At 45.4% G+C, this 24,843-nt stretch overlaps 1 protein-coding gene across 3 annotated transcripts in view; it reads right to left on the bottom strand.

Annotated features, from left to right (window-relative positions):
* Positions 1 to 21,352, bottom strand: part of LOC128696502 (progestin and adipoQ receptor family member 4) — a 330,923-nt gene extending 309,571 nt beyond the window's left edge. For 2 of the 3 annotated variants that reach the window (XM_070094743.1, XM_070094744.1), the window contains exon 1: positions 20,788 to 21,351. In XM_070094743.1, the coding sequence (XP_069950844.1) occupies positions 20,788 to 21,130 (343 nt within the window). In that variant the 5' untranslated portion in view covers positions 21,131 to 21,351. Of the gene's footprint in view, positions 1 to 20,787 lie in introns of all 3 variants that reach the window. The other variant, XM_053787773.2, reaches the window with a different exon arrangement.
* Between the last annotated feature and the right edge of the window lie 3,491 nt (positions 21,353 to 24,843).

The raw sequence follows: 24,843 nt of genomic DNA, 5'->3' as shown, positions 1-24,843 counted from the left end.
TTCAACAGGGTTGTGGTTCATATGTTGGATTGCAAGTGGCGGACACTAACAGCTTGATCGATCAGGCCAGCAACCAGGAGGCCTGGTCTGGGACCGGGCCACGGTGACCTCTGGAAGTAACTCCAGGTGAGGGCCGCGTTATTCAGCTGGAAGGAGGCATTATCGATGTGCGGCCACTTCTCAACCATATACTAAAGATCATGGAGACAGTGGCGGTGGGCGCGCGTCTCTGCGTCATCTCCTGTCAGCTATGCTTCTCCCCTGGCTGCGTCTCCATGTTCCTCAACGATTACTAGGAGACTGGATCCATCAGACCCGGCGTCATCGGCGACTCTAAGCACAAAGTAACTGCCCCAGTAAAAAAGCTCTCTTCAAGGTCAGTACTTAGCCTTCTCTCTCGTTCTCATATCAAAGGCATAAACCGTATCATCCTTCGAGATACTGAAATCTCCGAGTGGCATTGAGGACAATCTTTCAGTACGCCATTGACAATATGATGTTCAATAAGGACAAGCTTCTGTTATTACATTATGAAAACATTGAGAAAATAAAGACTGCAACAGAGTAAAGAAACCAATTACTCAAAAGAATGTAAAACTAATGAGAGAGACCTGGGAATGAGTATGTCAGAAGACCTCACCTCTTCAAGTCAAATGTTCCCTCAAGGCGGCTGGAGTATTCTAACAGCTCCGTTCAAGGCAGACAAAACTGCAGACCTGGAGAATGTGCAAAGAACCTTCACTGTTCACTTATATTCTGTTAAGCACCTAAACTACTGCGAACGTTTGAAGTCACTATCTGTATTCCTTGGAATGTAGGAAAGAGCGGTGCATTATATCTACACCTGGACAATTCTAGAACAGATCCCAAATCTGCACACACATCATTCCCCATAAGAGGCTTGGCAGATAGTGCACAATACCCCCAACGAAAGGCAGGGGTGCAGCGAGAACTTTTCAGTGCCCTTTTCTGCCTCAGGTCTCAGGTCTGTCAGAGGTCTGTTGGTAATTACCATCTGTTGGTAATTACCATCTGTTGGTAATTACCAACAGACCTCTGACTGTCTTCAAGAAGGAACCGGACAAGTTTCTCATGTCAATGCCTGATCAGCCGGGCTGTGGTGATTATGTTAGACTTTGTGCGACTAGCACCAACAGCTAGTTTGATTAGGCCATCCACTGGGAGGTATGGTCTAGGACCGAGCCGCTGGGGCGCTGGCCACCATGTTAGACTCCAGATGGTGTAAGAAGAGATAACAAGCATGATAACAAGAGGTACGAATAGGGATACAACAATTTGATGTGATCACCTGAGAAAGAAGACTTACCTTTGTCTGACATCACACAGTAGTATCAGTGCTTCGTATACGTGGAAGTACATAGGAAAGACAGCATCCTGAGGACACAAGTCCACACCGAGACTATCTGCTAAGGATAACTGTCTACTTCTACATTGCTTAAGGACTATCGTGTATTATCAGGATGAACGAACCAAGGATTAAGGATTAAGACGACGAGAGCTGTCGTGAGATGGGAAGGAAGAAGGATAAGGATGGATGGAAATAACTGGAAAAGGATGGGAAGGAGAGGAAGAGGAGGAATCAAGGCAAGTGGCCCAACCACTTTGGGATATGCGGTACCGAAGTATTGGAGGCGTAGATGGAGAGGCTTGAATGATGTCGTTGCTTGGTTCTCTAGGAGAGGATGGCGAAGGCAGCGGCGGGAGCTGAGACTGTCAGTAGGCAGCAAGCAGGACGAGTTATTTTTTCGCTAATGCGGTTATCAATGTGTGGAATTTTGTTTTAGAGAGTTGTATCACACCTATGGGAGCACCGTAGAAGAGTTCGTTGGTTTGGAGTTGGTGGATTATTTGTTCGACTTTAGGGTATGGCGTTTCGTCGGTGGTGTACGTTGCAGTTTTGTCTGAGATGTTGGGCGAGTTCTAGGCGATCCATTGGGCTAAGGCAATGCTTCATGGTGTAGAACATGAGTCCTTTGTGTTTAGCTCATAGTGTTCCAGGTAATCGACGTGGTCGAGGTGGAGAAGGCGGTGGTGAAGTTGAGGAAGGTGGTGGTGCTTCGTTTTCAGCTTCAATAGGCGAATTAGATGATGTTTCTGGTGGCAAGGCTTCTGATTGGTTGGATTCAGTAAGGGGCGTGGCAGTGGAGGCTTCTCATTGGTCGTTGTTGGACTGACGTCACTAGTTGGTGTTGATGGAACTTCTGCAGAAGAGTTGGTGATTAAGTCTTTGGTGAATTTGAGAATTTCTTCAGAAGGTGGAGATGCTGGAAATGTAAATGATGGCATGTTATTTAATGCAAATAACTCGTTGATGGTAGAGTTAAAGGATCCAGGAACAGCCATGTTTTGCATGTGAGCGTATAGTAGACAATAGTGAATCTTCGTTACGTCACATGTTGGAGGAGTGATGGTGGTGGTGGTGGTGGAGGCGGGCTGAGTAGATGCTTGAAGTAATTTTGTACTGTCTGCTTGCAACTTTGCAATTGCGGCATACGTTGGTGCGTTGTTGGTAGATTTTTTTCTTTGTTGCATCTTGTTTCTTCATAATATCCTTTCTTGTAGGACATTTTGCCGCCAATGTATGGTGATCATTACTTTTGCAGTTTAAACACGCTGGTTGTGTTGGAGCAGCAGTGGTACAGGAACTGAAGGTGTGTCCCTCACTACCACATGTAGTGCAGAACTTCTTGTCTTTTACTGGACATGCTTTGGTGGTGTGAAGATAAGAATAATAGTTCCAGCAATGTTGAATGTAGTGGTATCTCTCTGCTTCTATGTAGGTGGGACTGATGTAGTAGTAGTAAACAGCAAGACCTTCGTTCAGAGCAGTGGCAGCAATGTTCACGTCGGTAAAGGTGACCTTGAGCATAGACGATGCATTCGGGATTTTGGTAATGCTGTCAACAGTAGCCCAAGTATTTTGAGTTTCAATAGATGACTTGAGTTCAGCAGTTGTTTGAGAAGTCAGAATCTTGTCCAGTTTTTTTCAGGAATACTGATTTTCTTGCCTTGAGGGCAAGAGAGGATGTAACAGTAAATCCTTGAGCAGTAAGAGTAGTGGTGGCTTCTGTAGTAAGTAACTTCTCTGCTTCAGCATCATCGTGACATACAACAATGAGTGTTTCTTTGAGTGTCAGAATAGCGTTGAATTTAACATGCAATGCTCCCTGCACAACAGTTGCAAGAGCAAGACGGGGATCGTAGGAAGACTGAGTAAGTAAGGAGAGCTGCTATGACCTGCCGAGGCGAGAATCGAGAGCAGAATCTGTCTGTGTCTGTGTCGAACCAAGGATATAAAAACAAAATTCCACGAAGAGGAGGGGGAAACAATTTTAGTTTAAACAAGATCACTTATGAGACTTTTACTATTGTATTACAAAGGTTGAAGAGAAGTGTGCGCGCGCGTGCGTGTGCGCGCGTGCGTGTGTTACAGCGTCTACGCGAGACCAGAGAGAGTGAGGGACGGAAGTAGAGGCAAGGCAGGGGAAGCTAGTGAAGGAGGAAGAGGGGGCTAAAGGAAAAGGGAGCCTAGTGAAGGAGGAAGAGGGGGCCTAGTGAAGGAGGAATAGGGGGCCTAGTGAAGGAGGAATAGGGGGCCTAGTGAAGGAGGAAGAGGGGGCCTAGTGAAGGAGGAAGAGGGGGCCTAGTGAAGGAGGAAGAGGGGGGCCTAGTGAAGGAGGAAGAGGGGGGCCTAGTGAAGGAGGAATAGGGGGGCCTAGTGAAGGAGGAATAGGGGGGCCTAGTGAAGGAGGAATAGGGGGGCCTAGTGAAGGAGGAATAGGGGGGCCTAGTGAAGGAGGAATAGGGGGGCCTAGTGAAGGAGGAATAGGGGGGCCTAGTGAAGGAGGAATAGGGGGGACTAGTAAAGGAGGAATAGGGGGCCTAGTGAAGGAGGAATAGGGGGGCCTAGTGAAGGAGGAATAGGGGGGCCTAGTGAAGGAGGAATAGGGGGCCTAGTGAAGGAGGAATAGGGGGCCTAGTGAAGGAGGAATAGGGGGGACTAGTCAAGGAGGAAGAGGGGGCCTAGTGAAGGAGGAATAGGGGGGCCTAGTGAAGGAGGAATAGGGGGGCCTAGTGAAGGAGGAATAGGGGGGCCTAGTGAAGGAATAGGGGGGCCTAGTGAAGGAAGAGGGGGCCTAGTGAAGGAAGAATAGGGAGGCTAGTGAAGGAAGAATAGGGAGGCTAGTGAAGGAGGCAGGGGGCTAGTGAAGGAGGAAGGGGGCTAGTGAAGGAGGAAGGGGGGCTAGTGAAGGAGGAAGGGGGCTAGTGAAGGAGGAAGGGGGCTAGTGAAGGAGGAAGGGGGGCTAGTGAAGGAGGAAGGGGGCTAGTGAAGGAGGAAGGGGGCTAGTGAAGGAGGAAGGGAGCTAGTGAAGGAGGAAGGGGGCTAGTGAAGGAGGAAGGGGGCTAGTGAAGGAGGAAGGGGGCTAGTGAAGGAGGAAGGGGGCTAGTGAAGGAGGAAGACGGTTAGTGAAGGAGGAAGGGGGGGCCAAGTGAAGGAGGAAGGGGGGGCCTAGTGAAGGAGGACGGGGGGGCCTAGTGAAGGAGGAAGGGGGGGCCTAGTGAAGGAGGAAGACGGTTAGTGAAGGAGGAAGGGGGGGGCCTAGTGAAGGAGGAAGACGGGGACTAGTGAAAGAAAAAGGGGCTATAGGAGAAGGAAGAGAGGGATAATGATGGAGGGGTAGTGATGGAGGTAGAGGGGTAGTGATGGAGGTAGAGGGGTAGTGATGGAGGTAGAGGGGTAGTGATGGAGGTAGAGGGGTAGTGATGGAGGCAGAGGGGTAGTGATGGAGGCAGAGGGGTAGTGGTGAAGGTAGAGGGGTAGTGATGGAGGCAGAGGGGTAGTGATGGAGGCAGAGGGGTAGTGGTGAAGGTAGAGGGGTAGTGATGGAGGCAGAGGGGTAGTGGTGAAGGTAGAGGGGTAGTGGTGAAGGTAGAGGGGTAGTGGTGAAGGTAGAGGGGTAGTGTTAACGTTAGAGAGGGAAGGAGAGAGGTTTAGAGTTACTGATGGAGGTAATGAGGTAAGAATGTAGTGAGGGAGGGAGGGAGGTAGGTTTTGAGGGAAAGAGGTGGTGAGGATGGGAAGGAGTTAATGAGGGAGGGAGGGAAGGAGGTAGGGAGGTAATGAGGGAGAGAAGTAAGGAGGGAGGTGATGAGGGAGGGGAGACGGAGTGTGTTGAGAGAACAATTGAGGTTAAGGGAGGAGAGACAGGGAGTGTGGTGATGAAGGGAGGGAGATGAAACAGGGAGTGAGCGAGGGAAGCAGCACAAGGGATGGAGTGGGTGAAGCAGGATACTGTAGGTCGTTGCAACAGGAAAGTGTCAAGGACACTCATCACGTGAACGGTAACACTTGGTGAAAGATCCACTCCCTACCTCCCTCCCTCTATCCGTCCTTAACTAAAGGAGGCAGTTAGGCTACGATATAAGCACCTATTGGGAAAACGATAGGATAATGAGAGCATAGCTAATGAGGTCGAAGAGGTATGGGGTATGAGGTATGGCCAGCAGTAACAGCCTAGTTGATCAGGCCCTGATCCATCGGGAGGCCTGGTCATGGACCGGGCCGCGGGGGCGTTGATCCCCGGAATAACCTCCAGGTAACCTCCAGGTAGATTTAACAACGCAGTGTTTGAGTGTACAGCAGAAGTTTGTGAATATAGGAGGGTGGGTGAGGGAGGAAAGAGTCATCATTGGTGGGATGATGAGGTGAAGAAAGTAAGAGAAAAAGTTATACTAGACGATTTTACAAAGCAGAAGTGATATGAGGGTGGAGTATATGGCGAGCAAAAGAGATTAATGGTGAGGAAGTGTAAAATGAGAGCAAATGAGAGAGTGGGTGAGGTTCTGTCAAATTCTACTGAAAATAAGAAAATTTTGGAGTGAGATTAATACACTGACAAAGCCTAGGGCACGAATAGATTTGACAGTTAAAAACAGAAGAGGAAGTTGGAGGTACTGGGAAGATGACAGGAATGTTTTGAGGAGCTGTTAAATGTTGACTAAGATAGGGAGGCAGTGATTTCATGCACTGCCAAGAGAAGTACACCATCCTTTAGGAGAGAAGAAAAGCCAACTGTGAGAGGGGAAGGTGCATGAGAAACTGGGTAAAATGAAAGGGAAGGGGGAATAAAGCAGCTGGAATTCATGGAATCAAGACAGAAATTTTAAAATCAGGTGGGGATATAGTTTTAGAGTGGTGGGTACTTTTGTTTAATAAATGTATGAAAGAAGGAAAGGTACCTACGAAAATTATAGGGGAATAAGTCTGTTAAGTACACCAAGTAAATTGTATGGTAGAGTTATTATTGAAAGAATTAAGAGCAAGACGGAGAGAAGGATCACAGATCACGCAAGGAGGTTTAGGAAGGGCAGGGAATGTGTAGACAAAGTGTTTACATTGAAGAATACAAGTGAAGAGTACTTAGATAAAGGTAAGGTTTTTGTTGCATACATGCATTTAGAAAAGACATGTGATAGGGTGTATAGGAAAGCTATGTGGCAGATGCTGCAAGTTTATGGAATAGGTGGAAGGTTACTGAAAGCAATTAAGAGCTTTTATGTGAATAGTGAGGCTCAGGTTAGGGCATGCAGGGAAGAGATTATTTTCCAGTAAAAGTAGTCCTTAGAAATGCTAGATGTTGGGGAGAGGTGTTGAATCTAATACAAAGTGGGAGATGTCACTGTTACTTTCTGCCTACGAGACTGTGCCCCTGGAAAATTCGGAAGAGAAGTCACAAAGGTTAGGAAAATTTGGGAGGATATGTAAAAAATATGAAAATTAAAAAAGAACATGAGCAAGGTGATGAGGGTAACAAACTAGTTAGGTAATGAAGGACTGGATATCAGCTTGGAAGGAGGGAGGATGGAGGAAGTGAAAATATTTAGATATTTAAAAGTGGACTTGTTGGGGGGTCGGTCTATGAAGGATGAGGTAAAACAGAATTGATGAGGGGGAAAAGGTGGGTGGTGCATTGAGGCATTTGTCGAGACAAAAAAAAAAAAAGTTATCCATGTAGACAAAAAGAAATGTATGAGAGTACAGTTGTACCAACGCCCTTATATGGCTGTGAAGCATGGGTTGTAAATGTTGCAGCGAGGAGGTTGAAGGCAGTGATGTGTTTGAGGGCAACGTGTGATATGCAGAGAATTCGTAGTTTGGAGATTAGGTGTGGGGTTACTAAAAGTATTATCCAGAGGGCTGAAGAAGGGCTTGTTAAGGTAGTTTGGACATTCAGAGGATGAAGCAAAACAGAATGACTTAGAGGGTGTATAAATCTGTAGTGAAGGGAAGGCGGGGTAGGGATCACCCTAGGAAAGATTGGGAGGGGGTAAAGGTTTTGTATGCGAGGGGCTTAGAAATCCAGCAAACTTGTGTGAGCATGTTACAGTGAATGGAGACTAGTGGGTTTTATGATTTGACTCGGTGGCATCGTAAAGGTGGGGGGGGGCACCCCGGGTGACACCATTTAGGGGGTGACACCAGAGAGCTTCTAAAGAAGGTGACACTAAGGCACAAAACAGTGCTGCAGCAACATAAGAGAAAAATTCTTCGTTTCTATGTAGCCTATTATATGATTACAGAGTACAAATAGGCCTATATAGGGAAAATCATTGATTTTGATGATGTGATAGATGATTTTGCAGGATTGAAAGCAAGGAAATGTAATATCAGATTTACCGAGATGTTACCTGTACTTAAGGTCAAAATGGAACTAGTGTTTCGTTGATATTGCAATGTTTCTTTATTTTTCAAGTTATGTTTTTTGCATTGTTGAAGATGAATAAATGTAGGATCTGTTGACTGTACTCAAAGTGGTATTTGAGTTTATTTCCTCAATATTACTACGATTATTTATTTTATTAATGAAGTTGAGAAGTATTCTCCTGTTCGGTTTATGGCCCTTAAAAGTTCTCATTTCTAAACATTAGTCATGCAGTAGTGACGTAACTGGAGTTTACTCCCTCCATCCCCCCCCCTGCCCTTGGATTTCATGGGGGTGACACCAAAAGATGCCGCCCCGGGTGACAGTAACCCAAGCGACGCCACTGATTTGACGTGCTGTTAGTGTGTGAGCAAAGTAACATTTATGAAGGGATTAATTAAGGGAAACCGGTTAGCAGGCCTAGAATCCTGGAGGTATGAAGTACAGTGCTTGCACTCTGAGGGGCGGGGATATTTGCAATTTAGAGGGGTATCTGAACAGTAGAACTGGCGTGCCTTTGGCAAGACAGTGGCAGTGTGAGTGATGATGAAAGCGTTTCTTCTTTTTCTGGTCATCCACCATTGGTAGAAGATGGTTGGCGTGTTAAAAAAATGAATTTAGAAAATCGGCAAAATCAAGGTATTTTTACAGAAAGGCTGGTAATATGCCATCGTGGATAATGTACGTTGAAATTTACTGAACCTTTGTCAGTGAGTTTTCTCCCAATTAATTTTTTTTTTTACATTTACTTATATCTGCATCGAGGACCCCAGTGGAAGTCACTGACCTTGTTGGGTTATCCTACATAATTTATACATACAGTATGTTATTATGAAAAACAATCGTAATCATCCATTGTGTAAAATTGTTTTTAAATAAACTTAAGCAGCTGGTGGTACATGCTACCAGAGGTACTTGTAACCCAGCCAAAGCCAGGCAATAGTGACATCCTCTAAGAGTCTGCTGATTTAGTTTATTGCACCACTGACATGCAACTGCATGATACAGTGAGGATAGATACGACTTGTGTCAATCTCACTCGGTCTCAAGCCAATTAAGTTCAATTAAATTTCTTCTCGTATTCTTCTCAAACTAATGCGAGATGTAATATTCTGAGACTGAATTCGTGTCTATATTAATAACTCATCATGACTGTCACCAGATCAGAAATATGTAGGTAGTTCTTTACCAAAGTAATACGCTTTGCTGCCATTAGATGGGTGCCCAGTCACTGGATCAGTATACGCTTCTCATCTCTTGTCTACCGCCCACAGGATGGGTATGGGGTGCATAATAAAACAATTAACTAACAAACTATAAAGTAATATGAAACAGTGAAATGAGAGACTGCTACAGTGAAAGGTTCTGTTCCTCAAGGCACAGTGCTCGCCCCACTGATGTTTCTCATCCATAATTTGACACGGACAGTGACAAGTCGTAGCATCGTATCATTCTTTGATGATACTAGAATTTATAAGAGAATGGCGTCCATTGATGACATCGCAGAACCTTCAAACATATATAAACAAAGTCTTCCAGTGGGCCACAGATAACATTGTCCTGTGAGAACGAATTTTAATTCCTCCGCTATGGAAGACTGGAATATTGCTGCACACTAACAGCACCTTTCAAGGCAGGTGAAATTGCTGACCTAGAAAATGTACAGAGAACCTTCACGGCGCGCATAACGGAGATAAAACACCTAAATTACTGGGAGCGCTTGAGGTTCCTGAACCTGTATTCCCTGGAACGCAGGAGGGAGAGATACATGATTATATACACCTGGAAAATCCTAGAGGGACTAGTACCGAACTTGCACACGAAAATCACTCACTACGAAAGCAAAAGACTTGGCAGACGATGCAACATCCCCCCAATGAAAATCAGGGGTGTCACTAGCACGTTAAGAGACCATACAATAAGTGTCAGGGGCCCGAGACTGTTCAACTGCCTCCCAGCATACATAAGGGGGATTACCAACAGACCTCTAGCAGTCTTCAAGCTGGCACTGGACAAGCACCTAAAGTCGGTTCCTGACCAGCCGGGCTGTGGCTCGTACGTTGGTTTGCGTGCAGCCGGCAGCAACAGCCTGGTTGATCAGGCTCTGATCCACCAGGAGGCCTGGTCACAGACCGGGCCGCGGGGGCGTTGACCCCCGGAACTCTCTCCAGGTAAACTCCAGGATACAACTGGAGTACAAGACTAATCCCTCAGAGTGGAAGGTCAGTGTAAGACACTTGGAGGGATAATGACAGAAGCTTTTATTCAAAGATCATAATGTTACTAACACAAGTGCAAGGAAAATGATAGGCTGGACAACAAAATTCAGAACAAGAGATGCCGAGTCAGTGATGCTTCACTTCAAATAATTTGTTCTCTCTCTACTCTGGAATACGGTTGCATACTAAGGGCACCTTCAAGTCAAATGATGCTGCAGAGCTGGAAAACTTAAGAGAACTTTCACTGCCCGAATAAATTCAAACATTTAATCTACTGGGAACGCTTGTCTTTTGAATGTAGGCGAGAAAGATGCATCATAATTTACATTTTGAAAATCCCGAAGGAATTGATCCCAAATCTACACTGAAATCACTATCACAAAGTAAGAGATTTGCCAGAAGGTAGAAGATACTCCTCATGAAAAGCAGGGGCACGATGGACACACTAGCAGCAGCAGCAGCAGTACACTGGTTTCTTATCAAGTACTTTATACAGCCACGTTATGTAAAGTGGGCGAAAAGTGCTTCATAAAAAGTTTTCCCCTGTTTAAAATGTCATCATAGCCACTTAAGGTGACCTAGAACTGCCACTTGATGGGTAACGTTAATTACATTAATAGTATAACACAAGTTAGCAGCACACTGCGGATGTTACTGCTTTCAAGTGCTCGGTTTTTTTTTCCACGGGGTTTTACAAGGTTAGATTAAGTGTTACTAACCTTATTTACACGCTGTTACCTACATCAGCTCATTGTAAAGAATTTTTACTGTTATAAGACATACAAATAGGGTACAGGATGAAGTTGAAGCCATCTATGGGCCTGCGATTGTATTTGGGCAACTATTCCTTTGATGTAACTATGCTGTACAAATATGTTTCAGACTCGAGTCATCCTAGGAATAAATGTTCTCAGATAAACTGATATTCTTGAAAAGGTTGGTATGCTGTGGTACCTTGACATTACTGGCATCCATAATGGTAAGGCCACCTAAATCCCTCCGGTGTTAAGAATCTGCTAAACTGACAGATCTGTTCAGGCTGGGTCCAGGAGAGAGATGAGTCGTCTTGCTCTGTTCTGTTCTATCAAAAAATCGTAGATGAGACGGGGGGGAGGGCAGGTAATCTAAGGAAGTGGAGCATAATCAAGGTGTAACCGTACTTATGCCTCGTATAGAATCTTGCAGCACAAACTTTTTTTGAATCTGTGGCGGCGCAGATCCCCGGAATGCCTTCCAGGTAAACTCCAGGTGAACGCCACGGCTTTTGGAACCAATTAAAGACGTAGAGCGGGGTATGACTGTATATCTGATTTTCTTTCTGAAATTATTCTGTTAATCTCTTGTTGGCTTATCCTGTACCTTCTAGGTGTCGGAGAGGACGAGAGAGAAGGATGTTGGTCCAGGGATAGAGTTTATTAATTAAGGGCTCCTGGGGAATTTCCTCTTGGGATGAAGGAGGGTGTCACTGACTTTTTTGGGTTATCCTAGGTTCTCTACACATATGCTGCTATGTATGATAATTCTATGTAACTATATTTGTGTATACCTGAATAAACTTACTTACTTAGTCTCCAGTAATGGCTGGTGTGAGGGTTTGTGGGGAAATAGGAGTATTCTTGGTCCAGGTCATGAGGAAGACTTGGTTTGGCTTGAAGTGTGGTTGGTGAAAATGGGTAGGCGAGGTGTGAGAAGCAAGTGTTGGGAGGGATGTCTTTGGTATGCTGGTTTAGAGTTTAGATATGGATATGGGAGGTGAAGCAACTGGTCGTAGGAACAAATAGCAAGGAGATTGTTAAGAGTGAACCTACCAGTAGTCACTTAAGACAACACCTTGATTTTGTTTAACACTTCGTAATTTTTAAGAAAATACAGTTTTTGTGCAACCAACAATTAATATATATATATATATATATATATATATATATATATATATATATATATATATATATATATATATATATATATATATATATATATATATATATATACATATATATATGCAAAACAACCACTCTGAAAGAATAGAGAAATTCCAAGCGCTTTCGTGACTACTCACATTATCACGAAAGCGCTTGGAATTTCTCTATTCTTTCAGAGTGGTTGTTTTGCATATTCTGAAATCACCTGTTTACTGTGATCTTATTGCATATATATATATATATATATATATATATATATATATATATATATATATATATATATATATATATATATATATATATATATATATATATATATATATATATATATATATATATATATATATATATATATATATATTATGTCGTGCCGAATATGTAAAACTGGTCAATTAGCAAGAACTCATTTAAAATTAAGTCCTCTCTGAAATTTTCTCTTATACATTTAAAGATATATTTTTTCATTAATGTTAATGTAAACATTTTTAATTATGCACCAAAAGAATTTTAGAAAACTTACCTAACCTTATTATAACAAGAGCAATTTATTTTAACCTAACCCAACTAAATATATTTTAGATTTGTTTACAGTAATTTAATACTAAACAAACACAGTGAAATATATTTTTTTCGTTAGGTTCAGAATGATTTTGGCGAAATTATTGCATACACAAATTTTCACTTGTCCTATATGGCAAGATGAACGTTGCTATTTAAGCCAAGATCGCAAGTTCTGCCTATTCGGCACGACATATATATATATATATATATTTTACGAAAGTACTTAACCTTACTCTAGAAGACGGGCAGTGGAACCAAGCTACACTTCCAGTCAGACTAGGAGGCATTGGTGTCCGCAAGTCATCACAGATTGCGTTACCTGCTTTTCTGTCCTCGTGTATTGCATCCAGAGAGCTTGTAACAGCGATTCTCCCTGAACATCTTAGGGACAAGATTGGAGTCCAGGACCAAAAATTCATTGACGGAGCAATGATCTGGGATAATCTAACGGGCTCTGAAACCAGACCTGCTCCCCCCAACAACTACAAACAATCGCACTGGGATGGTCCAATAGTGGAAAATATTGCCTCAACAATGCTTCAGAGTGTGTCAGGGAAGGATAGAGCCCGCCTCCTGGCAGTGAGAGCCCCTCATGCTGGGGACTTTCTGTTGGCTGTTCCCAACTCCAGCCTTGGCACACGCCTTGACCCACAGACCATCCGCATTGGTGTTGCCCTTCGACTTGCCGCCCCTATTCTCGCCGAACACAGGTGTATTTGTGGCAGTGAAGCAGCAGACCGATTCGGGTACCATGGTCTTGTGTGCCGTAAATCCGAGGGAAAGATTGCAAGACATGAGGAGGTTAATAACATTATCAAGAGGAGCCTCACAACAGCTGGATGCCCAGCAGTAAGGGAGCCACCCCAACTATGCAGATCTGATGGCAGCCAGAAGCGTCCAGATGGTATCACCCTTCAAGCTTGGACAGATGGGAAGCAGGTGGTGTGGGACTATACATGTGCATCTACCTTGGCTGATACCTATCTCCAATACACCAGGGAGGAAGGAGGGGCAGCTGCCAGCTTCAGGGAGTCCCAAAAGTCTAGAAAATATGCAGAACTTGCCCATCATTACATGTTTGTTCCCATAGGCTCAGAGACCCTTGGCTCATGGGGAAAGAGTGCATCTAATTTCCTTAAGGAGCTGGGAAAAAGGCTCATCAGGGTAACTAGGGATCCCAGGGCAGCTAGTTTTCTGTTCCAGCGGCTCAGTGCGGCTGTTCAAAGGGGTAATGCTTGCTGCATTTTGGGCACACGCCCCAGCTCTGAGGAGCTGGATGAGATTTTCGCCTTATAATCGGTGACACACACGTAACAACATGTACCGTATATGCCACCTTTATATTAACAATCTCTTAAATCTTCTGTGCCATATTATGTAATAAAATATTCCTATTGGTAAAAAAAAAAAAATAGTTTAAAAGATGGGGTGGTAGGGGAAGTGGAATATTCAAACGGCTTCAGGAAGAAATCCAAATATTCCTCCTTGAAGCCTTTTTATCCACTTCTCCGAGGCTATGGGTCCCACAATTTACACCAGAGGTGGACCCCACATATATATATAATATATATATATATATATATATATATATATATATATATATATACGTACATGTGTGTACTCACCTAATTGAGGTTGCACGGGTCGAGTCCAAGCTCCTGGCCCCGCCTCTTCACTGGTCGCCACTAGGTTACTCTCCCTGAACCATGAGCTTTATCGTATCTCTGCTTAAAGCTATGTATGGATCCTGTCTCCACTACATCTCTTCCCAAACTATTCCACTTCCTGACTACTCTGTGGCTTAAGAAATACTTCCTAACATCCCTGTGATTCATCTGTGTCTTCAGCTTCCAACTGTGTCCCCTTGTTGCTGTGTCCAGTCTCTGGAACATCCTGTCTTTGTCCACCTTGTCAATTCCTCTCAGTATTTTGTAAGTCGTTATCATGTCCCCCCTATCTCTCCTGTCCTCCAGTGTCGTCAGGTTGATTTCCCTTAACCTCTCCTCGTAGGACATACCTCTTAGCTCTGAGACTAGTCTTGTGGCAAACCTTTGCACTTTCTCTAGTTTCTTTACATGCTTGGCTAGGTGTGGGTTCCAAACTGGTGCCGCATACTCCAATATGGGCCTAACGTACACGGTGTACAGGGTCCTGAACGACTCCTTATTAAGATGTCGGAATGCTGTTCTGAGGTTTGCCAGGCGCCCATATGCTGCAGCAGTTATTTGGTTGATGTGCGCTTCAGGAGATGTGCCTGGTGTTATACTCACCCCAAGATCTTTTTCCTTGAGTGAAGTTTGTAGTCTCTGGCCCCCTAGACTGTACTCCGTCTGCGGTCTTCTTTGTCCTTCCTCAATCTTTATGACTTTGCACTTGGTGGGGTTGAACTCCAGGAGCCAATTCCTGGACCAGGTCTGCAGCCTGTCCAGATCCCTTTGTAGTTCTGCCTGGTCTTCGATCGAATGAATTCTTCTCATCAGCTTCACGTCATCGGCAAACAGGGACACTTCGGAGTCTATTCCTTCCGTCATGTCGTTCACAAATACCAGAAACAACACTGGTCCTAGGACTGACCCCTGTGGGACCCCGCTGGTCACAGGTGTCCACTCTGATACCTCGCCACGTACGATGACTCGTTGCTGTCTTCCTGACAAGTGTTCCCTGATCCATTGTAGTGCCTTCCCTGTTATCCCTGCTTGGTCCTCCAGTTTTTGCACTAATCTCTTGTGTGGAACCGTGTCAAACGCCTTCTTGCAGTCCAAGAAAATGCAATCCACCCATCCCTCTCTCTCTTGTCTTACTGCTGTCACCATGTCATAGAACTCCAGTAGGTTTGTGACACAGGATTTCCCATCCCTGAAACCATGTTGGCTGCTGTTGATGAGATCATTCCTTTCTAGGTGTTCCACCACTCTTCTCCTGATAATCTTCTCCGTGACTTTGCATACTATACATGTCAGTGACACTGGTCTGTAGTTTAGTGCTTCATGTCTGTCTCCTTTTTTTAAAGATCGGGACTAAATTTGCTGTCTTCCATGCCTCAGGCAATCTCCCTGTTTCGATAGATGTATTGAATATTGTTGTTAGGGGTACACATAGCACCTCTGCTCCCTCTCTCAGGACCCATGGGGAGATGTTATCTGGCCCCATTGCCTTTGAGGTATCTAGCTCACTCAGAAGCCTCCTCATTTCTTCCTCGGTTGTGTGTACTGTGTCCAGCACTTGGTGGTGTGCCCCACCTCTCCGTCTTTCTGGAGCCCCTTCTGTCTCCTCTGTGAACACTTCTTTGAATCTCTTGTTGAGCTCCTCATATACTTCACGGTCATTTCTTGTCTCTCCTCCTTCCTTCCTTCCTTAGCCTGATTACCTGGTCCTTGACTGTTGTTTTCCTCCTGATGTGGCTGTATAACAGTTTCGGGTCAGATTTGGCTTTCGCTGCTATGTCGTTTTCATATTGTCGTCGGGCCTCCCTTATCTGTGCATATTCATTTCTGGCTCTACGACTCGACTGCTGTGTTTGTGTGTGTGTGTGTGTGTGTGTGTGTGTGTGTGTGTGTGTGTGTGTGTGTGTGTGTGTGTGTGTTTTCCTAAATGTAAGTAGAAGCAGCAACATGTACCTGTTATCCCGTGTTATATATATATATATCGTGCCGAATAGGTAAAACTGATCAATTAGCAAGAACTCATTTAAAATTAAAGTTCTTTCTAAAACTCTCTTACACGTTTAAAGATATATTTTTTCATTTATGTTAATGTAAAAATTAATAATTTTGCACCAAAAGAACCTTAGAAAACTTACCTAACCTTATTACAACCGCAATTTAATTTTGCCTACTCCAACTAAATATATTTTAGACAAGTTTACAATAATTTAATAATAAACATACACAATTAATTTTTTTTTTCATTAGGTTCAGAATGATTTTTTGCGAAATTATTGCATACACAAATTTTCGCTTGCCTTATTCGGCAAGAAGAGCGTCGCTATTTAAGTCAAAATTTCAGGGGAAGGTGATCCCCTGCAATTATCTGGTGACCTTCAGGTTGCTAAACTGGCCTAGTGAGAGAGTGTGAGTGTGAGAGAAAGAGTGTGAGCGAGAGAGTGTGTGTGTACTCACCTATTTGTGGTTGCAGGGGTCGATTCATAGCTCCTGGCCCCGCCCCTTCACTGATTGCTACTAGGTCCTCTCTCTCCCTTAAAACTATGTATGGTTCCCGCCTCCACTACTTCACTTTCTAGGCTATTCCACGGCTTGACTACTCTAAGACTGAAGAAATACTTCCTAACATCCCTGTGATTCATCTGAGTCTTCAACTTCCAATTGTGACCTCTTGTGTCTGTGTCCCATCTCTGGAACATCCCGTCTTTGTACACCTAGTCTATTCCGCGCAGTATTTTATATGTCGTTATCATGTCTCCCCTGACCCTCCTGGCCTCCAGTGTCGTCAGGCCGATTTCCCTCAACCTTTCTTCGTAGGACAATCCCCGTAGCTCTGGGACTAGTCTTGTTGCAAACCTTTGCACTTTCTCTAATTTCTTGACGTGCTTGACTAGGTGTGGATTCCAAACTGGTGCTGCATACTCCAGTATGTGTGTGTGTATGTGTGTGTGTGTATGTGTGAGTGAGTGTGAGTGTGTGTGTGAGTGTGTGTGTGTGAGTGTGTGTGTGTGTGAGTGTGTGTGTGTGTGAGAAGAGTGTGTGAGTGTGTGAGTTAGTTACCATTTTGTCCTAGGCACATGTCGATTAGACACTAGGCCTGTTGTATTTGCGTGTGTGTGTGTGTGTGTGATTTAATTTAGAATACATGGCTAGCATGTATGGTAAAGAGGTGTGAGGTTGATTAACATGTGAATAACACAATCCGGGGCTAGTGACGTCACTAGCTGTGTGTGTGTGTGTGTGTGTGTGTGTGTGTGTGTGTGTGTGTGTGTGTGTGTGTGTGTGTGTGTGTGTGTGTGTGTGTGTGTGTGTGTGTGTGTGTGTGTGTGTGTGTGTGTGTGTGTGTGTGTGTGTGTGTGTGTGTGTGTGTGTGTGTGTGTGCGCGCGCGCGCGCGCGTTCAAGAGCACGTGTCTATGGTGTTGAGTGCTAGTCTTGGTGGGGATAATGCTGCACCAATGTACTATCTCTTGCTAACTTTTTAATTCATACATGGAGTTAAATTCCATCGAACGAAATAATGCGAGAAAGAAATGACTCGCCTTATGAATTTTGTGTGATAACTCTACTTATGGAATAAATAAAGTTTGAGATTAAATACTCGATGCCGGACGAGTTACCATGGAAACCCAAACCTGCTGGGACAAATGGGCGGGGAATGCACGCTCTGGTACCCATGTCCGGCAGCTTGTGGGAGATCACTAGAGCACTGACGCCAAGCTGACAGGTACGTATATATTGTGAAATGGTTCAGAACCGGAAGATAAATAGCTACATTAAAATAAAAATGCGCCAACACATGAGGAAACACTTTCAGACGAGAACATAAGGAGGCACACTGCAGGAGGCCTGTTGGCCCATACTAGGCAGGTCCTTTACAATTCATCCCACTAACAAAACATTTGCCCAACCCAATTTTCAATGCCACCCAAGAAATAAGCTCTGATGTGAAAGTCCCACTCAAATCCAACCCCTCCCACTCATGTACTTATCCAACCTAAATTTGAAACTACCCAAAGTCCCAGCCTCAATAACCCAACTAGGTAGACTGTTCCACTCATCAACTACCCTATTTCCAAACCAATACTTTCCTATGTCCTTTCTAAATCTAAACTTATCTAATTTAAATTCATTACTGCGGGTTCTCTCTTGGAGAGACATCCTCAAGACCTTATTAATATCCCCTTTATTAATACCTATCTTCCACTTATACACTTCGATCAGGTCTCCCCTCATTCTTCGTCTAACAAGTGAATGTAACTTAAGAGTCTTCAATCTTTCTTCATAAGGAAGATTTCTAATGCTATGTATTAATTTAGTCATCCTACGCTGAATGTTTTCTAACGAATTTATGTCTATTCTGTAATATGGAGACCAGAACTGAGCTGCATAATCTAGGTGAGGCCTTACTAATGATGTATAAAGCTGCAGTATGACCTCTGGACTTCTGTTGCTTACACTTCTTGATATAAATCCCAGTAATCTATTTGCCTTATTACGTACGCTTAGGCATTGCTGTCTTGGTTTAAGGTTGCTGCTCACCATAACCCCCAAGTCCTTTTCGCAATCTGTATGGCTAAGTTCTACATCATTTAACTTATAAGTACTAGGGTTATGGGCACTCCCGAGCTTCAGAACCTTGCATTTATCTACATTGAACTGCATCTGCCACTTTTCTGACCAAGAATAGAGTTTGTTTAAATCCTCCTGAAGTTCCATAACATCTACGTTTGAATCAATTATCCTACCTATCTTTGTGTCATCGGCGAATTTGCTCATATCACTAGTAATTCCCTCAAGATCATTGATATATATTATAAACAACAACGGGCCCAAAACTGATCCCTGTGGAACGCCACTTGTTACAGATCCCCACTCGGATTTAACCCCATTTATGGACACACTCTGCTTCCTGTCAGTGAGCCACGACTCGATCCACGAGAGCACTTTTCCCCCAATATATAAGATTAAAACTTATGTAACAAGAGTTTGGTAAACACTGGTCTTGGTTTTGCCCTGTAAAACGTCATAGGTAGTCCACAAATTGGTTCTACGTCAATTTGTAGAAAATCATTAATATTAAATACACGACTTGGCATTGTATCCTAACCGAAAACAGTTTAACAAATATCCAATTCTGCAATGGTGACTTCAAAATATATTTTTATGTGATGGTCAACAAGACGTGTGGGTGTATATATAAAATTTCAGCTTGCACACACAGTTTGCTTTAATCTCTATTTCAGGGATTAATGTATGATTGGCTGGTAGTGAGCAGGTGACAAGCAGTCTAAATGACACCCACACCCAGTCAATAATTTTAAAGTTAAAACCTATCAACCAACTAGAAATGTATATTGCTTTCCTGCGACATATGGGTGCTCATACGGCTTAAAGCAATACATGGTTTATAGTCTGTGGTAAAAATAGCAAGGCTAGACCACATTAGCCACACAGACGCCAGCCAAGGTTAAATATATGATCCCATTCATTATATAATTGCTAGTCACAGGCTACCTCAGAAGCAGTAACGGTCATATAACCACTGGAAAATGAGAGGTAATCAAATCTGATCCAAGGAATGGGAGATGTGGCTCCAGCTAACTTTTTCAAGAGTATCAAGGTAATTCTCCCTCTTCCTTGAGAGAGAGCACATTATCAGTAACTGCAAGATGCTCTCTTACCCACTTCAGGGAGGAAAAGTGTCGGATGACCCACCAGCCACGACTCACGACCCCACAAGTCAGGACCCTACCAGCCACGACTCGCTACCCCACCAGCCACGACTCACGACCCTACCAGCCACGGCTCACGACCCCACCGGTCACGACCCTACCAGCCACGACTCACGACCCTACCAGCCACGACTCACGACCCTACTAGCCACGACTCACGACCCTACCAGCCACGACTCACGACCCCACCGGTCACGACCCTACCAGCCACGACACGACTCGACTCCACCGGTCACGACTCACGACCCCACCAGCCACGACGCTACCAGCCACGACTCACGGCCTACAATAAGTAGCAGTGTTATCATTAAAAATCACTGATCTTAATCTGGCTAGTACCAGGTATACAATGTAATACTGCAGTGTATGAGGTATACAAGGTAATACAGCAATGTATGCGGAATACAATACAGCAGTGTATGAGGTATACAAGGTAATACAGCAGTGTATGAGGTATACAATGTAATACAGCAGTGTATGAGGTATACAAGGTAATACAGCAGTGTATGAGGTATACAAGTTAATACAGCAGTGTGAGGCTGATGAATATGACAATGTAACATCTGCGTAAATTAGGATAATGTTTGGCCTGTGTAGCCGGCAATACAGAGCCCCAGTGAGTTACTCACGAGTCTTACTCACCAGGCTCATTTGCCTGGTAGGCAAAGCTCTCGCTTCTCATGCTGAGGGTCCGTGGTTCGATTTCCGGCAAAGGTGGTAACACTGGACGTGTTTCCTTACATCTTTTGTCCCTGTTCACCCATGGGTAAAATGGGCACCTGGGTGTTAGTCGACTGGTGTGGATCGCATCCTGGGGCAAAATTGATGTAATTTGCCCGATATTCTCTGCATAACAAAGATTTTTCTATATAATAGTATGTCACTGATATCAGCTAAGCCTGATACCTTGTAGAAATAAAAATATTAGCCTGTGGGTAATGTATGGCGTTAACATACACAAAGTACCTACCGTGAGTGATGATGTTGATAGTCTCGTTGTGGAAGTAAAATAGGCTCATGAGACATCCCCAGGCTGACAGGAGAGGCCTATAACCTGTCTCAATATACGGGTTGAACTGCAAGTGTTTGGGTATGTCCTTTCGGTTGAGGAGAGCTTTCTTGGACCACAGGTGAAGGGAACACTGGCTCCTTCCCTTCTCACCCGAGACCACCACTCCATTGTACATTGGTGAGCAGTTCTGGTCACAAGTGTCAGGTACTGTTCTTTGTCTGACCAAACTGTCAGCCTGTGCTCCCCCGCCGCCGCCGGCGGCAGCATCGGCAACCCCGCCACCACTCACACACTCCGACATTTTTGTTTTTATATCCTTTTCCGATAAATTGCTTCAAGTTCAGGTCCCGGGAGAGAAGATTTATCACAGTTTGCCCATTAATACAATACACCGGGACCCGTGAGTCGAATGTGGTGAGCGAGGGAGAGAGAGAGAGAGAGAGAGAGGGTGGGAGAGAGAGGAGGGAACGTGTAACCTTGTGTGTGAGAAGTGCGGTACTGCGGCGGCCGCTGGCGGCACCCAGACAACACTCACAACAAGTGAAGCCTCACAAGCGACCCTTGGCACCTCTAATATCCCCACTCTATTATAATTACACACACTTACACCTCCCCCGTCATTAATACACACTACCATATTACAACAAAAATCCATCATTGAAAAGAAACACAATAATACAAAAAAAAACGTAAACAATTCATTGCTTGTAAATATTACTGCCGGTCATTCATTCTACACGCCATAAAAATGACATTACGCATCTTCTCTAGTTATAAAGAACTTTCAGCTAATCACTACATGATACTTGCTGAAATAAACTTGCGATCGTTGTAAAAAACGACCACTAAGGCATAAACTAAGGTGAGAGTAGTGAAAGGTGCAAGAGACACTAGGCAACTGTATCTCAGTCAGCTGTTGGATCGATGGTGGAGGAGGCCAGAGTGCACAAGATTCTTACGTATACCCATCGTGCACATTACCTGCGTGACCTCCCTCCCACCGTGCACATTACCTGCGTGACCTCCCTCCCACCGTGCACATTACCTGCGTGACCTCCCACCCACCGTGCACATTACCTGCGTGACCTCCCACCCATCGTGCACATTACCTGCGTGACCTCCCACCCATCGTGCACATTACCTGCGTGACCTCCCACCCATCGTGCACATTACCTGCGTGACCTCCCACCCACCGTGCACATTACCTGCGTGACCTTCCACCCACCGTGCACATTACCTCGGTGACCTCCCTCCCACCGTGCACATTACCTGTGTGACTTCCCACCCACCGTGCACATTACCTGCGTGACCTCCCACCGTGCACATTACCTGGGTGACCTCCCACCGTGCACATTACCTGCGTGACCTCCCACCCACCGTGCACATTACCTGCGTGACCTCCCTCCCACCGTGCACATTACCTCGGTGACCCCCCCACCGTACACATTACCTGTGTGACCTCCCACCCACCGTGCACATTACCTGTGTGACCTCCCACCCACCGTGCACATTACCTGCGTGACCTCCCACCCACCGTGCACATTACCTCGGTGACCCCCCACCGTGCACATTACCTGTGTGACCTCCCACCCACCGTACACATTACCTGTGTGACCTCCCTCCCACCATTAACATTACCTGCGTGACCTCCCACCCACCGTGCACATTACCTCGGTGACCTCCCTCCCACCGTGCACATTACCTGTATGACCTCCCACTCACCGTGCACATTACCTCGGTGACCTCCCACCGTGCACATTACTTGCGTGACCTCCCACCCACCGTGCACATTACCTGCGTGACCTCCCTCCCACCATGCACATTACCTGCGTGACCTCCCACCCACCGTGCACATTACCTCGGTGACCTCCCTCCCACCGTGCACATTACCTGTGTGACCTCCCACCCACCGTGCACATTACCTGCGTGACCTCCCACCGTGCACATTACCTGGGTGACCTCCCACCGTGCACATTACCTGCGTGACCTCCCACCCACCGTGCACATTACCTGCGTGACCTCCCTCCCACCATGCACATTACCTGCGTGACCTCCCACCCACCGTGCACATTACCTCGGTGAGCCCCCCACCGTGCACATTACCTGTGTGACCTCCCACCCACCGTGCACATTACCTGCGTGACCTCCCTCCCACCATTAACATTACCTGCGTGACCTCCCACCCACCGTGCACATTACCTCGGTGACCTCCCTCCCACCGTGCACATTACCTGTGACCTCCCACTCACCGTGCACATTACCTCGGTGACCTCCCACCGTGCACATTACTTGCGTGACCTCCCATCCACCGTGCACATTACCTGCGTGACCTCCCACCCACCGTGCACATTACCTTGGTGACCTCACTCCCACCGTGCACATTACCTCGGTGACCTCCCTCCCACCGTGCACATTACCTCGGTGACCTCCCTCCCACCGTGCACATTACCACGGTAACCTTCCTCCCACCGTGCACATTACCTCGGTGACCTCCCACTCACCGTGCACATTACCACGGTAACCCTCCTCCCACCGTGCACATTACCTCGGTGACCTCCCACTCACCGTGCACATTACCTCGGTGACCTCTCACGCACCTTTCTTATTACCTCGGTGACCTCCCACCTACCGTGCACATTACCTGTTACCCACTTCATTACTCACACACCTGTTACACACGTCACTCGCACACCTGCTACACACGTCATCACACACACCTGTTACACACGTCATAACGCACACCTGCTACACGTCATAACGCACACCTGCTACACACGTCATAACGCACACCTGCTACATACGTCATCACACACACACCTGATACACATTTCACTCATACACCTGCTACGGTTCACAGCGGGCAGTGAAAGGTGAGCCCCAGCCAGTCCGGGAGGGGAGCTTGTTAACTGGAAGACCGCAGGTCTAGGAGTGAGGCCGGGGCATATCCGGCTATGGCTGAGATGAGGACCTGTCACTCTGATGGGAACTCAGGGGAACTAGGCCCACAATAACTCGCTCCTAGGGGGGACTATGAGAAGTAGCAGTAGGCTTACTGTCACACACCTGCTACATATGTCATCACACACACACCTGCTACATACGTCATCACATACACGCCTGCTACATATGTCATCACACACACACACACCTGTTACACACGTCATCATTCATACACCTGCTACACACGTCATAGCACACACACGCAATACGAAAATAACAGCATCGAATGTCAAGTCTGACCCGAAGCTGTTGTATAGCCACATCACGAGGAAGAAAACAGTTAAGGACCAGGTAATCAGGCTGAGGAAAGAAGGTGGGTAGTTTACAAGAAACGAGCAAGAAGTATGTGAGGAGCTCAACATGAGATTTAAAGAAGTATTTACAGTGGAGACAGGAAGGACTCAATGAAGTCAGAATGGGAGGGGGTACACCAACAAGTGCTGAATGAAATACATACAACCGAGGAGGTGAAGAAGCTGCTATATGAACTTGATACCTCAAAGGTGGTGGGACCGGACATCTCTTCATGGGTCCTTAGACTGGGACCAGAGATGCTGTGTGTGTCACTAACAAAAATCTTCAACACATCCACTGAAACTTGACAACTGCCTGAGGTATGGAAGATGGCAAATGTAGTCCCAATTTTTAAGAAAGCATACAGACATAAGGCATTAAACTACAAACCTGTGTCACTGACGTGTATAGTATACAAAGAGAAGATCATCAGGAGGGAAGTGGTGGAGCACCTAGAAAGAAGCAAGCTTATAAACGACAACAAGCACAGTTTCAGGGAAGGAAAAATCCCTTGTGTCACTAACCTACTAGAGTTTTATGACAAGGTAACGGAAGTAAGGCACGAGACAGAAGGGTAGGTAGATTACATTTTCTTGGCTTGCAAGAAGGCCTTCGACACAGTTCCTCACAAGAGATTAGTGCAGAAGTAAAGGATCAGGCACGTATATCAGGAAGGGCACTGCAATGGATCAGAGAATACCTGACAGGGAGGCAACAACG

This window comes from Cherax quadricarinatus, chromosome 47, assembly GCF_038502225.1.
Source record: "Cherax quadricarinatus isolate ZL_2023a chromosome 47, ASM3850222v1, whole genome shotgun sequence".
In the NCBI taxonomy this organism is placed as follows: Eukaryota; Metazoa; Arthropoda; class Malacostraca; order Decapoda; family Parastacidae; genus Cherax; species Cherax quadricarinatus.
This window is presented reverse-complemented; position numbering and strand designations above follow the sequence as displayed.